We start from the raw sequence: 15039 nt of genomic DNA on the forward strand, positions 1-15039 counted from the left end.
AAGAATCATTAGAATTCTGAAGTTATTTCCCTTAGACAAGATACATGAAGTATAAATTGTAAAATTAACACATTTTCGGCTTCATCAAATTGAACATGACATAAAGTTAACAAGAATTTTCATCTCTTTAGTTAACATCTACTGCTCGTGTAACAATGCAAGCACTTGTAACCTGCTATTCAAGACTGTCATCTTAGATATGTGTAATTGTAATGTTTAAAAACGAGAGGAAATACATTTGAGAAATACATAAAAATTTGGAAGTTTCATGATGATAGTTACTCTGGTTTCTCTTAAATCCACGATTAAATCTCTCGCCTTTTACTAAAGATTTCCGTGGAGAGGAACATAAATGAGTCTATAGAATTATTTTTGAAACCCTGCATTATTCAAAATGAACAATAGACAGAATCGTAACATTCTTGATTACTACGAAGAAGTAATCGTTGATTGCAATGATAGAAAAGTGGAGCCATATTCACATAAGATTGATTGATTGATTGTATGTTGTTTAACGTCCCGTTCGAGAATTTTTCACTCATGTAGAGACGTCACCATATTGCGGTGAAGGCTTCAAAATTAGGCTTATACTTTGCACTCAGGGCCATTGATGCTGGACCTCGGTTTTTAAGCTCTCATCCGAATGATCCGTGACTTTCACTTCCACTGTCGGGCGTTTACATTTTCGATTTGACGCACCAAGGCGAACGATAATCGAACCTTGGCCTCTTAATCATGATGCATACGCCCTACCACTAAGCTACTGCAACTGGTTATATATGTAGATGCACTGTGCTACAGCATGTTCTAGAAGTGGTGTAAATTAGACGTGGATTCTCGAAAACTCCAAAGAAGTTTAAGAAAATCTAAAATCAACAAAATGTTTATTGTATGTAGCATCAAATTGTACGACTTTTCTACACAATTGGCCTTCACATCAACATTCAGACATATATCGACGAAGTTTTATCAATTAACAACAACAATCGATAACAATATGTCGACTCAATATGTCCCAGTGAACTCGAAAATTAATAAAAGATTCCACAGAGTCTGCCACACCTGTTTTATATTTGTATGTATTACTGACTAGAGACGATAAAGGCCCACTAAATTGTATGACAAACAAAATGACTTCAGCGTTTCCATCTTCAGTTTTCCTTATTTATGTAGTGATATTACCCCTATATCCTGCATATTGTGTTGACGTCTCGTAAGTTATTTGTTACTCAAGACCAAGCTCTTAGTATGATCTAATTTAAACCGAGACATTTTATTGACAGGTAGGTTGATATTACAGGAATTTCAACAACCTCGTTTAAAGTCAGGATTTCGGAAATTATTAAAGGAGTTATAATGACCTTGTAAGCAAATATACCCTAGGAATGGGACGTATTTTGGCTGACTGTTTTATACCAATTGTTAGACCTTTGATTTAATAATAAGTTTGATTACTGATTACTGATTATCCGTTTACCTTATTGAAGAGAACGAAAAGTAATCAAGGTCAAAAGTCCATTGGAAAAATGCAAATTGGGAGCAGAGCGAACAACAGATATCTAAAGCCATGGGAGTAAGTGCCAAGGAGGAGAAAGCATATTCTGTCGTCTGATCACACTGCTGTGCGCTCAATGGCATGTTTTTATAGGTACGTGCCTGTTGAAATGGGGGGGGGGGTAAAACAACGACAACATCAACAAAAAAGCGTTTGTGACTACGCCCCGATGTTCAATGCCTATATTATATTATGTCTATCTTTGTAAAAAAGGGGGGAGGGGTGGGGGCTAAGCTCCCCCCCCCGGTTCCGACGCCTATGATAATTTTGACGACATATACATGTAATATGTGGAGATAACGAACAGTATTCGAGCTCTTGTCCATAACTTTTGATTGGTTGAAGCAATGGCATTCCTACTTAATATGTGTATTCCTTGTGTTAAGACCTTTCTTTGGGTACCGTCATTTTTGACCTTGACTTTGGAGATAGACCCAGTTTTGCAAAAATAACTTTAACCTTGGCCATAACTTTTGAACAGTTGGGGCTTTCATACTTCAGATATGTAATCATTGTGACAAGACCTTTCGTAATTGGATACCAAGAACTTTGACCTGTTGACTTGAACTTGGAGTTTGACCTACTTTTGGAAAGATTTAACCTTGGCCATAATTCTTGAACGGTTGGTGCTAGGACTTTTTTTCTTCACATGTGTATTCCTTTTCACAAAACCCTTCTTTGGAAATGAATAATTATAGCCCATTGAATTTGACCTACTTTTGGAAAACTTCAACCATTTTCATTACTCATGAACAGTTGGTACTAGGGCTTTTATACTTCACATGTGAAATCCCTGTGACAAGACCTCACACGTCAACAACTTTGACCCTTTGACGTTGATCTTGGAGTTTGGCCTACTTTTGAAAAATTTTAACCTTGGCCATAACTTATGAATAATTGATGCCAGGGCTTTCATATTTCACATGTGAGAAGGTCTATCCTTGGGCACCATTTGACCTTGAAGTTTTACTTACTTTTGAAAAAACTTAAACCTTTTCCCTATCTTTTCAATGGTTGCCTATCTTATCAGTGGTTGCTGCTAGGGATGTCATTTGTTCACAGGTATTTTCCTCGAGACAATACCTTACTTTGTGTACCAACACATTTGATTTGCATTTGGGAAAGTTTAATATTTGCTATAAGTTGCCATACGGGGGCATCAGTGTTTCAGAAACACATAGTGTTTTTCCATGGTAAAAGTAATATTTTCGTCCAAACTCTTGAACAATGGCAAGGTATGCAAATCTACGAGGTCCATTTTTATTGAAAAAGCAGCTGTCTATGATATCCAAAATTTAATTTGTCGTGGGGAATGGTTGTATAAAGTGTATGTTTTGATGTTATTGATTTTATAACAATTCTGTGATTTCATATTTTCTAAAAGTTCCTTGGAGTTTTTAAGTTTCACACCACTTTTCGAATATGTTGTTGTACAAGTACTCCTGAAGTTTCTCCTTCATTGCTGTTTATATTTTTGCAAGGAGTATAAAAAGAAGCTTGGTAGAACATTTACTGGAAGCTTCTATATATCTTTGTTTACAGTGTGGTATGTGGGAATCCAGTATAGGTATGGTAATTCAAATTCGATTTGATTGTTGAGAATATGAAAGATATTTAAAACTGATAATTTTGAAGAATTTCCCCCTTAGAATGCTTACAGTACTCAAGCTCAAAAGTCCATTGAAACAATACAGATCGGGACCAGAGAATACACGTGCTCATTGACATGATCGGGCAAATGGAAAAATCAATTCAGTGTTTAAATGATGGCCCAAGAATTGACATGAAAAACGTCAGTCAGCAATCGACTTAAAGATAGACTGTATTTGCTGACAGATCAATGTATCGATCATAATACCTGCAAAAAGATGACTGTAAATGAGACTCTTAATATCCTTGTTTCATCAACTTGTCAATAGGTTGTCTCGTGTTAGAAATTGTTCGTACGTGGACCATGCTCCTGCGTATCGAACCAAATGGGAGATATGAGCCCCATAATCATATAGGCGATAAGGGTATATTGCTACATAAGTAAGGAAAGTTGACGATAGAAAATATGAAGTCATCACTTTTATCATACCATTAACGTCTTTCTCTAGTAAAATATACAGATATGAAACAGGTGTGTCAGACTCTGTGGTATCTTTTTATTTTATGATGACTGGGATATATCGAGTCGATATATGAATGGACGTAACTATTGTTCATTGATAATAAATCGTCAATATATCTAAATGTCGAGTTGAAGGCAACAACAAGTGTATTCTTCTTCTCGTGTATGTTTTTAAATAAATTCTGATTCATATGAATCAGAGGTTTTCCAGGCTTGTTTTTTTGGTCCGGTTACCGGACCCATTCCTAATCCAAATAGCCGTATTTTTCCAATTTTGAATCTTTTTTTTCTCAATTATGTGTCTCTGAAAAAATTAAGAGAGTGCAGAAAGAAGGTATTTGTTCCCCTGCAAGACGTCTGAAAACCTCAACAGGTGTCAACATGTAATCGTATCATTGAGCTATAAAAATAACTGATGCAACACATCTGGTAAATCACGATGTTAAGCAATTAGTTATTGACTAACTTTCGTGTCATTTAAGTAAAATCCACCTGTGACGTCACTCTTTTGTGTGAGCGCTCCATTATGGGGTTAGACCAATATGCCCAAACGCACATAATCTGTCATTCGACTTTCTTTTACTCTCTCATTCACATAGGCCTATTCAAGGAAGTATTTCTATTTATTTGTTATACTTAATGTTACTACACATTAAAATCAATAGAGAATAAATAACTTCCAAAATATTATTTCCAATTATTTAATTAATTTTTTTACTCCCAAATGTAATAACACTAAACGATGTTTTTTTCTGCATTTTTTTAATTAAACAATAAAAAAAAAAGATTATAAAATTATGTCCACCTTAACAAAAAAAATACTATAGTAAACTATAGTTAACTATAGTTTACTATAGTTAACTATAGTACCAAAGTAAAAACTTTGGAACTTTGATTTACTATAGTGAAAACTTTGGAACTTTGATTTACTATAGTGAAAACTTTGGAACTTTGATTTACTATAGTTAACTATAGTAAACTATAGTTAACTATAGTTTACTATAGTTATTTTTTGTTGGGGCAATTAAACTTTTTTTTCATTTCCAAGTCATGAAAGGAATAAAACCAAGTGGTCTTTTTTTCTGGAATTTTTCATTACCCAATTAAAAAATATCATGTCCACTATATATATAAGCCCACAAAAGGGTACATTTTATTCCGTAGACAACATCAGATAAATTTTAGTTAAGAGTTTTTCCAAATTTTGAAGAGAAGCTTTGTCCAGTAAGATTATGCGACCGGTCGACAGGGTTTGCTTAATCCTCTAAGGCACATGATTCTATAGCTGTGGAAAACATTTGAGATTTTTTTTTTTATTATTCATTTATCTAAAATTTTGCATTAATAACATACAATATGATTTAATGTTACTATTTTATTTAATAACAATACCCCGTACATTCTCATGCAGTTTTTAATGATATGTTCTCCTTTATTTCATATATTTCCTCTTGTCTGCTGATGTTCAGAATTACTGCCATAAAAATTCTGAGCCCATTAAGTTATGTAGAAGAAAGGGGCTGTTAAATCAGGTGTTATTTCTGAAACACTTAATATTCCATCATTTACTTCGCTTCGCATTGTGTGATGCAAAATATTAAAAAAAAAAAGAGGAAATCAGTAGCAATTGACCGTTGCATTGAATTGAATACCAGTCCTTCCTCTAAAATCTTTATATTATGATTAAAACTAATAACTTATCTTTATTTGTTGAATAAATATATCATTATTAATTGCAACAGATTACAATTATAAGAAAACAGTGCCAAGTTTCACATCTTGGAAAGTACTCTGCAAATCTAATGCTTTCGCAAAACATTATGGACTCTCTCATTTGGGCAAAATTTTATTACTCATTCATAACTGCTATAAGTGCTATAAATCACTAGCTTTCTTATATTCATTGAAGTATTTTGCAGTAACTCACTCCCTAAAATGATATTGTCATCATTAAATCACTCACTGATTCAAAAACAATTTTAGGTTTTGTATGATAATACGGTCATCATGGACAGAGCTGAGTCAGTTCTTCAAAGAAAAGGCTACGGTTTGACGAGACATCCCAAAGACGAAAACTCATTTTATTACAGTCTTAATTTAGCATCGGAAAGGGGCCCACTTTCTAGAAAAAGCGCAACACAAATGCGAGACGAGGTATTCGAATTTGAGGTAAATAATGCCTGGTATTTCCACCTATTTCACCCACAGTATGTTAGGTGTGACGGGACAATGCACCCAAGAGATTGCTTATCTAGTGATCTGGAAAAGAAGAAAAAAGAAAAGAAATATGTATCTCCTAGGGAAATTTATGCTGGAGCAGAATTACTACAGAAGAATATATGTCTTATTCGTTACAATAGATCTTGCAATGAGGATATGCTCGGATTTCAGGGGTACATTTTCGCTCCAAGTATCAGACAGTGTCTTGATTCAGAGCCAGTGTGTATCGTAATGGTTGAAGATGAAGATGGATCGGTAGAATTTGGCAATGTTGATTTCAGAGATCATAAAAAGGATCTCAAATCTTGTCCGTGGGGTCTCGTGAATGAAGAGCATAAAAATTGTTTTGACTTACGATTCGGAAATAATTTTTGCTTGCTCTTTGATGGAAGTGTTAGATATGGAATGAAAGATCAGGTCAAAGATTTGTATCGTCGTCTGAGTTTGGAATTCTATGGCAACGAAGATTACCATGACCGCATACTGAATATCATTTGTAACTTTGAACTAGAAGGAGATAATCTGGATTTATTTTGCAAGAACGCAGACGATTCCATCAATGAAGAAACGACCACTGTCGAAAAGGAGAGACTTTTGAAGACTCACACAAAGGAAGTAAAAAATCGAATGAAACCTTCCGGCGATGGAGAACTTTATGCCATATCGTCAGTTTTCAACGTCGACATTATCGTTGATAAAATGTGTAGAGGTGACTGGGAAACTTTTTTGTCAGTCTCGTGTACATATGCATGCTGCTTCGAATCACCAATTCTTCTGCGACAGCAGACACTACGTGAATATATACCGTATGTCACAGTACCAGGAGCATGTTCTTGTCGCCAGAAAAAGCCAGAAATACAAGGTCACATCGGAAAAATTAAAGATGATATCCACAATGCAGTGTGTAGGTATTTTCATATTCTCCATATCAGAGCTTGAAAAGTTAATATTATTCAATGGTTTGAGGGGTAATGTTATATAAGTTATAAAAATACAATTAATGACATTGTTTATGACTCCAATTAATCTCCCTTGACTTAAAAGGAAATTTAAGCAAATTTAATTGAATAACTGAAAGATTGGGTTGTAATTAATAACTATGAAAAAAGGAATTTCAATTTTTCAATTGAAATGTATTTTTTTTAAATTTAATTTATTCTCTCAAATCAAAATCCATAACTTTTAAATTCGTTTGAAAGCCTTTAAATGGCGGTAAAATGAGAATCCAAGAACCAGGTTGTGTTCAAAATAGGGTTTCAAAGTCTTACAAATGCCTTACTTATCACTGCACCCCTTTGGGGCCTAGGCCACTAATATTTCTCAAGCCGTCCTATCCTGGGTTTTCTATTATAGTTCTTTCCAGGTGAACACCTAGCAGTTTTTTCATTCCATATGTTTTAGGTCTTTTGCCTTCGAAGATCAGGTAAGTGCTCATTTTAGTTTCTACAGTGTTGGTTAGTCTTTGTCAGAGATCAATGCTGTTGATAGTTTTTGACTAGTGTACTCAGAGGATTCTACTTAGATACCTGTTGATAAACGTCTGTATTTCTTTTTTATTAACCACTGTAGTCCTCCAAGATCGTCACCATACAGAAGTACTGCATTGATAAAACTGTTAAAAATTTTAATCTTGATTTGAAGGGTAGGATCTTTGGATCCAAGACTGTTTCAACTGCATAAAAATTGTTCTTGCCTAGTTCTTGTCTTTCCACTTGATACCATCCTTAGCTTCTGTTGTTCCTGTTTCCGTAAATCAGTTTACCATCATTAAAATAATAGAAATGGGAGTTTGTCTGACCTCTGTTAATAAAAAATAAAGAATGCGTATGTAAGTTGGCCTTCATGAATGACTCCTCAAGACAAATCTTTATATGAATTCCGTTTCATATTTACATCTTTTATTGACACACCGTAATGGCTGAGAATATCCAAAGGATATCTCTATGTACACTCCCTTTTTAAAGTCGATAAATGAATTTGAAGGAGGAGTTTCACTCAGTTGGCTGCTCAATAATTACCCTAGCATTTTGGTCAGTACCATGGTCTGTTCTTGTTAAAATCAGCTTGTTGATCGCTTAGTTGTGTCTGGACCTAATCCTTCATCTTATTAGTATTATTCTATGAAATAACTTCTCTGCTACTGGCCAGAGCGTAATCCATCTGTAGATCTATCTGTAAAATCCACCTGTGACGTCACTCCTTTGTTTGAGCGCTCCATCATTTTTCAGGAATGGAGAGTTGCAAATTACATTGAAAACGGAATTTTTTATGTTCTTTTTCTCCTTCCCGTGCCTCTTCCGGGAAAGAACATAGAAAATTTTATCAAGTTTATTTTCACATAAAGAAAATAAATGTACCACTGTCGAGAATCGAACCCGGTACCCGCACCTTCGTAGTCTGCTACTCATTTCACTGTGCTATCGAAGCAGTTGACCGTCATAGGATTAGAATAACCTCAATACACTTTTTTCGCCTTACTTTTTCTCTCTATATAAATTAAATACTACTAATATGTAATGTATATTTACAGTGTATCATATAAATATTCTGTATTATATATTAACAAAAATAAATACAAGCATTTTAAAAAGGTGGATTTCACGCGGGTTAATATACTCGTAGCGCTCCATTCCTTAGAAGTAATAGGCTTCGGCCCCTTCGGGGCCTCGGCTCCATTACTTTTTAGAAATGGAGCGCTACTCGTACATTAACCCTTACATAATTGCCTTAGCCCCTTTTCTTTATTGACAAGAAATCTCTCTATTGGATTATGAGATAATTGTTCTTCTTCCCTTATTCGTTTAAAAGGGACTTTGGTAGGATGGGTGGGTGGTATAACATTTTACTGTTGTTTCTATGTAGGTCCTGAGTATCTCAGCTTGAATACTCTCAGGTCCATCTAATTCACCACTTTTCAGATGCTTTGTCTTTATTTCGCATTTGTTGGTTCACTTCATGCCTTTTAAGGACTTTTATAGGTGGCAGATGTTTTGTGGATAATTTGGTACTGGTCTTTTTAAAAGTTTTTCTTTTCCATTGCAACCATTATGTTTTCTTATCTTATTTCAAAGGTCGTTCTGATCTGCTGCATGCATGTAGTTCAGGTTTCGCACTCGGTCTTGATCATTTTCTCAGATCTTGTTCTTCTGTATTTCACAGAGTTCTTTTCTTGCCTCTATTTCATAATTTCAAGTGTTTCTTTTGTTTTCCACTCTATGATCGTATTTCTTGGGAGCAGATTACCATGTTGACTCTCTTCCCTTTTGTTAGACAGGGTGCCTTACTAATTCTTAACCCATGCGCTTCCTATCCAGTGAGTACCCATGTTGTGTTTTTAATAATATAAATGCTACTCCCTGGGAGTCTTGGATGTTTTCGTCCATGTAGCCTGAAATATTCCATTTCTCCTGCACTCAGTATCATCTGTCCAGATTGTTCCATCTTGTATCACTAAGTGAGCAGTAAAATGTTATAGTTTGACACCTCTGTTGGCACTTATGCATTTTTCCGTCTTTCCTATATGGTTTTAACATTCCATGTACATATATTATTGGTACTAGTGAGGAAAAGGTTTTCGACTCCAAAAATTCCCGGATTTTACCACATGGCATTGTCAATTTTTTTGATGAAGGTACTCTTTTATAGATTAAATTGACGAGATTTGTTCTTTTATACGTTTGTGTAGTCAATTCTTGTTCTAAGAGTTGCTAGGGAGAACTGGTTGTTTTCCGTTTGGATTTTCCATTACTAAGCAACGAGTTATTTATAGACACTCTTTACTCACCTTTTGCCACAATGATTCTGCTTCCAAAGCATTAATTGGGCCAACAGACGTTGATGTGTGCCATGTGACTTGCTGGCAGAAGCCACTAGTATTAGAGACTGTGGGCATTAACTTAAGGTTTCGTTGATATAATCTTTGTGCATTTGGTCTAATCCATTGAACCCCTATCATTAATTGGACAATTACAAAAAAAGGGAAAAGACCATGTAATGAAAAAACTTGTATATTCTTTACTTAGAACGAACCACAACTGTATGTTGTCAAACTCTCATGCAATCAATAGTATTGTAGAATTACTCACATTTCCCTTCTTGAAGTTTAAAGAAAAAAAAACTTACATTAATTTTTTTTATTTTAAGTACGAAATCCATGCTGCCCTCCAAGTAGGAAACACCAAAACCACACACATTTAAAGCACATACCAAACTACAGGACGTTTTGGCCCCAGCGAACTGATTATCTTATCCCAACGGACGACATACAAATGGTAGCAGATCGACTTTATGCTGAGGAGCGAAGAATTGATCAAATTAACGGTGGACATGGTACTTTAACCATGGCCCTTTCAAAAGAATTGTATGGGGACGAATATTTTTCAAGGTATTGACTGATTATCTTAAGTGAATACCTGAACAATTGCGAAATTGATAGATATATAAAATGAATAACAGGATTTGCATTTACTACTAGAACTATCCTCCAGTGTTTAAACAAATGATGAAACGAAAGCATAAGTAATGATTTATTTAAAATACAGTGATCTTCAGGATGTCTTAGAAAACGAGAAACTGGATTTCCATGAAAAGATGGGAAGAATATCAGATTGGTTGACAGTCCCAATATACATTTACCATTCAGACCCAACCCAGTTGAACTGTTCTCAGAGGTTTTGGAAAAAATTTGAACCCGCTCGTTCAAGAATATGCCAATTTGATGAGGAGAAAGAATGCAGGTTTTACATCACTCTTTTCTACAATGGCCTGAATGAATCCTATGATCGGATAACACCCCTCAGAGGTTGTAACTGTGGAATTCCCTCACCCTTTTCCTTACTTCGAAACCATCAAAGTAAGTTTGAAGTTGTATTGTAGAAAGAGTTTAATTCCAGCATTGTTTGGTCATTCTTTGGATTGCTTAAACTGTATGAAAATTGTATTTCGTAGCTAATTTTCATTAAAATTTGTAGGCATGTTTTGTGTGTTTTATGACAGTGCCATGTAAAAAAAATCTTGTAACGCTTATATTTACAATTTTTTAATACTCACAATTATAGTCTTAACGTTTATCGTTGATATTTGTATCAAAATTAACAACAAAGATTTTATTTCAATTACTATAAAGCTCTAAATTTACACACTAATGAGACTGATATATATATGTAACAGATATTGACAAATATATATGTATCGTCAATTGTTTTTTTTTCAGAAATAGAGTCCCAGCTTCTATTATGTGTGAACCCAAGAGAACGCCACCATTATCTGCTTCCTTTCTTATCAGAGGATCCAGAAGAGGAAATGTTCATGACAGAAATAAGAGATTTTCCAGTTTGCACACCATACTCTTCACTGCGCATAGCGATGCAAAGAAATGACATGAAAGGAAGAACATTCGACTCCATTCAGTTTTTCCAACACTCTTTACTCCGATGCTTAAGCAAAAATATTTTTGGAACTGAAAAACATGTTGATTTATTACTAAAAGAATTATGCGGAGAATTGTTGCAAAATATTACCACTTACCTACCCGTCATTGGAGACGATATAAATCGTCCTTACGAAGCTGCATTTGGAAAGTTACCTCAGGGTAAAAAAGACTACGAACAGCTGGCGAAGTTTGTGATTGGACGAATTGAGGATGATCTTCCTACCGACGATGTACTGCTATGGCTTGCTTGCACGTTTTTTCAGACTAATATTTACGTCCTCCGAGTGAAGGACACAAAAACCTCAACAGAGAGTTTCTGGAGTGAGTACTCAAAGCTGAGAACCCGAGAGAGAAAAACACAAAAAAATGCACGTGTAAGAAGAAAATGTTCCAAGAATAAAACGTTCTATATTTCCCTTCTGCAGACGGGAAGCAAACAATTTCACAGAATCGTTTCAAAAATGGATTGTTGTAATTGCTTTGTAGATATTCCCGATATTCTTTCGAGTGAAGCTGACTCCACGCCATATCGTACACAGCAAGGTAAATTTCAACAACTGTCCGAAACATGTATTTCAAATTGAAAAGTATTTACCATTTCTTAAAATTTATTAAATAAAATGAAAATTAAGTTTTCTCTTCATTATATTACAGATTGTAAATTGATGCGAAGAATGAGGAAAGTCGATACCCTTTTGAAAACAGCTTGTGTAACTGTAGAGCAGTGGCTCTTATGTAATCAAATTCTGCAGAGAAGATGTGACTTGGTGATATGTGAAATTGAAGGTCGTCGTAAAAATGTAAATATCGCGACAATATCTGGTTCTGGGGCGGGGATTGTCGGTGCAGTACTGACGGGTTTTGGAATAGCGTTGACACCGGTAACTGGAGGAATTTCTACCCTACTGGCTGTAGGGGGAGGGGTTCTGGCGGTTTCCGGAGGAACAGTGGCTGCGGGAGCGAAGATTACTGAAACCTACTTGAACAGTGGTACAATAGACACATTAAAACGGTATCAAAACTGTTACCAGGAGAGATTTGAGCTCTTACAGAATGTAATGGAACAATTAAAAGGGGAAGTAAACAGGCTGGCGGAGGTGTCGACTGAAATCAGAACCAATCAGAATATTGAAGCATCCGACTTTGCGGGGGTACAGAGCTTACCGGGTATCCTAAGAACCGTGAAAGGTCTAGCAATGATCCCCATAAGCCTTCTAAAGGTATCAGCCAGAGGGATAACAATTCTTGGCGCAGTCATTGGGCCGCTGACGGCGTTGTTTGATGCAGGTCTATTAGCATTCTCGGCCTATAATATGGCGAAGGGAAACCGAACCGATTTGACGGAAAATCTTCGTCGAATATCAGTATCTCTATATGGAGCTAGAAGGCAGATGCATAACTGGGCGTACGGGAATGGGAGACCTTTCTATTACAAATAGACGTTTTACGGAGTACAAGTTCAATATATTGGTATGATGAATGTTATAGTTGTAATTTTAATCTCATGGATTTGAAAGATAAGGATGAAGAAATATGAAGATAACTAACAGTAATCAAGCTCAGAAGTCAATTGTGACAATACAAACTTGGATAAGAGAAAACACGGACCTATAAAATTATTAAAGGTGGGACATGGTACCATGGAGCAGTAAGCATTCCCTGTCACACCCGCCGTGTGACCCTTGTCATGATCGGGCAAACGGAAAAAATCCAGAGACAATTCAGTGTGAAAATAATGGCATAAGAATTTGTTTGAATAACGTCAGTCAACATAATACTTAACGATAGATTGCACTTGGTGACTAGGTCATTATATGGACATAGAATTTGCGAAAAAATGACTTTAAACTAGACTGTTGACATTCTTGTTTCATCAACGTATTTGTCAATAGCTTGTCTCATTTTCAATAATATTTCTTACGTAGAGCATGCTCATACTTACCGAATCAACTGGGAGACATAATCTCCATATACAAGTGATATTAGAAATTGTTCTATCTGACGTATCCGTATAAGTATACGTATCCGTATACGTATCGAGGTATGAAAGGCATCTCGATCCCGATGTCTAAACTATTTAATAAGATTTCGATCGTTATTTGGTTTAAAAGCAGCCTCGTCCATTGGGAAATAGGATATATAGCTATTTTTCTAATAAAAAATATATTAAGCTTCTGTTAGCCCCTAGTATTTTTGGGGAACATTTATAAAAATAATAGAAAATGAAATTCAGTTAATTTCTATTTGTTTTAATAATGTTGTTTAAAATTTCAATTGCAATTTTGTTTCAAAACATTTATCGGACATCCCCTCTTCTGTATTTTAATATCGGGACATTTTATTGATTCATTCTTTAACTTTCATATACCATTACATAGCGTAACAGTTAACCCCCCCCCCCTCTCATTTCTAAGATACAAAACACGTTAATGTCAACACGATCAAATTGATTACATAATTCCCTTCCAGACAATTACCCGTATATGCTTAAAAATGCCAGTTTAAACACCTGTCCTCCCTGGCACACACACAAACTTTGATAGCGTTTGTTAACTTTCATTCATTCATTTTTTTCAATGAACTACTTGACATATACATGTATGTCCTCCCCCCTCCCCAGTTGAAATTGCTACTTTCATGCCTATACTCATACACATTGATTTCGTTTTGATATGGTGTCCATCCAGGGGTATTAACTTGAAAAAACTTCATGAGTAAAATACAGTTGTACAATTTGACTCTCTTCTTAGTTCTCTTGTTGTTGTACATGTGATTTATGGTTTGATAAAAAAAAATGATTCAGAATACGTTATTATCTTAACTCTTTTTAAGTTTTCAAAACAATAGATTTATCTCATTCTGGTAAGTAGGGCTGGGTATAGATTGGAAATTCGTATTGCGATATATTGCGATATTTGGAACTGTATTGCGATATGTTTTGCAATATTTTTAGTAACAGTTAAAATGCTCTTTTTTTTTTTTTTATTTTTTATTTTTTTTTAAATTTTTTAACCTCCATTTATAGCAGAGTGTATAAAACTTTTATAAATACGTTGTAACAAAAAAGTTCTATTCGATTTCACTACAGTTTGGCAACGAAATGCAACCATGCAACAGAAACCTTCACCGTTTGGTACTGTTTAGTACGATTGAAAAAAAAACGACTGACATCTTGAATTTCATGTTTTACTTGATAAATCTAAAGCCCAATCATTTTGTTGGTATATCGGTACTGGAAAAACGTATTGCAATACGATATGTTTGATAACGATTCGCAATATATCGGAATATCGATATCATTGCGCAGCCCTATAGGTAAGCTATCTTATCCTTTTTCCATTTTGGTATCTAAATTTCATAAACTGTAGTTATATGTATATAGAGTAATTTATAAGATATAGATGGATCATAAACTAATTTTTTTCCCGTTTATCTCTCTTTCTCGACAAGTTGCATTACATTCGGAAAGTGTAGTGAAAGCTCTATGGAACCATTACGGAATTCGCGTTTTCTATTCGCCCCGGAATCCCCAGCTATCCAAAGCATCTCTGGAGAACTACGACCATCAAATGATATAGAGGATGATAATAAAGACAATGGGGATGGAAATTTTCAGTGAATCTCCCCCATACAGGCACATATATATTTTATTGCAGTATGGTCAAATCTTTCCCAGTTAATGTATCTGGAATTAACCTAAATACCCCCCCTCCCCCAAAT

At 35.1% G+C, this 15039-nt stretch overlaps 1 protein-coding gene and 1 non-coding gene across 2 annotated transcripts; both read left to right on the forward strand.

Annotated features, from left to right (window-relative positions):
• Nucleotides 1–278: 278 nt before the first annotated feature.
• LOC133186173 (U5 spliceosomal RNA) lies at nt 279–400 on the forward strand. The gene has a single exon (XR_009721022.1). It is a non-coding gene; the product is annotated as a U5 spliceosomal RNA (small nuclear RNA).
• Nucleotides 401–5656: 5256 nt separating this feature from the next.
• Nucleotides 5657–12765, forward strand: LOC133185510 (uncharacterized). Its single transcript, XM_061320788.1, has 5 exons — nt 5657–6792; nt 10032–10272; nt 10430–10740; nt 11101–11862; nt 11974–12765. Exons 1-5 carry the CDS (start codon nt 5676–5678, stop codon nt 12756–12758), a joined length of 3216 nt encoding a protein of 1071 aa, XP_061176772.1. The 5' UTR covers nt 5657–5675; the 3' UTR covers nt 12759–12765.
• The last annotated feature ends 2274 nt before the right edge of the window (nt 12766–15039 follow it).

This window comes from Saccostrea echinata, unplaced genomic scaffold (assembly GCF_033153115.1).
Source record: "Saccostrea echinata isolate AGI-Se365-2 ecotype Australia unplaced genomic scaffold, CSIRO_AGI_Sech_v1 ptg000012l, whole genome shotgun sequence".
Taxonomy (NCBI): Eukaryota; Metazoa; Mollusca; class Bivalvia; order Ostreida; family Ostreidae; genus Saccostrea; species Saccostrea echinata.

What these genes read in the sequence shown, in the direction of transcription:
- LOC133185510 (XM_061320788.1), top strand. Translation starts at nt 5,676, where the DNA reads ATGGACAGAGCTGAGTCAGTTCTTCAAAGAAAAGGCTACGGTTTGACG. An exon ending in TGATATCCACAATGCAGTGT is followed by an intron (nt 6,793 to 10,031) that starts GTAGGTATTTTC and finishes TTTTATTTTAAG; the next exon opens with TACGAAATCCATGCTGCCCT. An exon ending in GGGGACGAATATTTTTCAAG is followed by an intron (nt 10,273 to 10,429) that starts GTATTGACTGAT and finishes TTTAAAATACAG; the next exon opens with TGATCTTCAGGATGTCTTAG.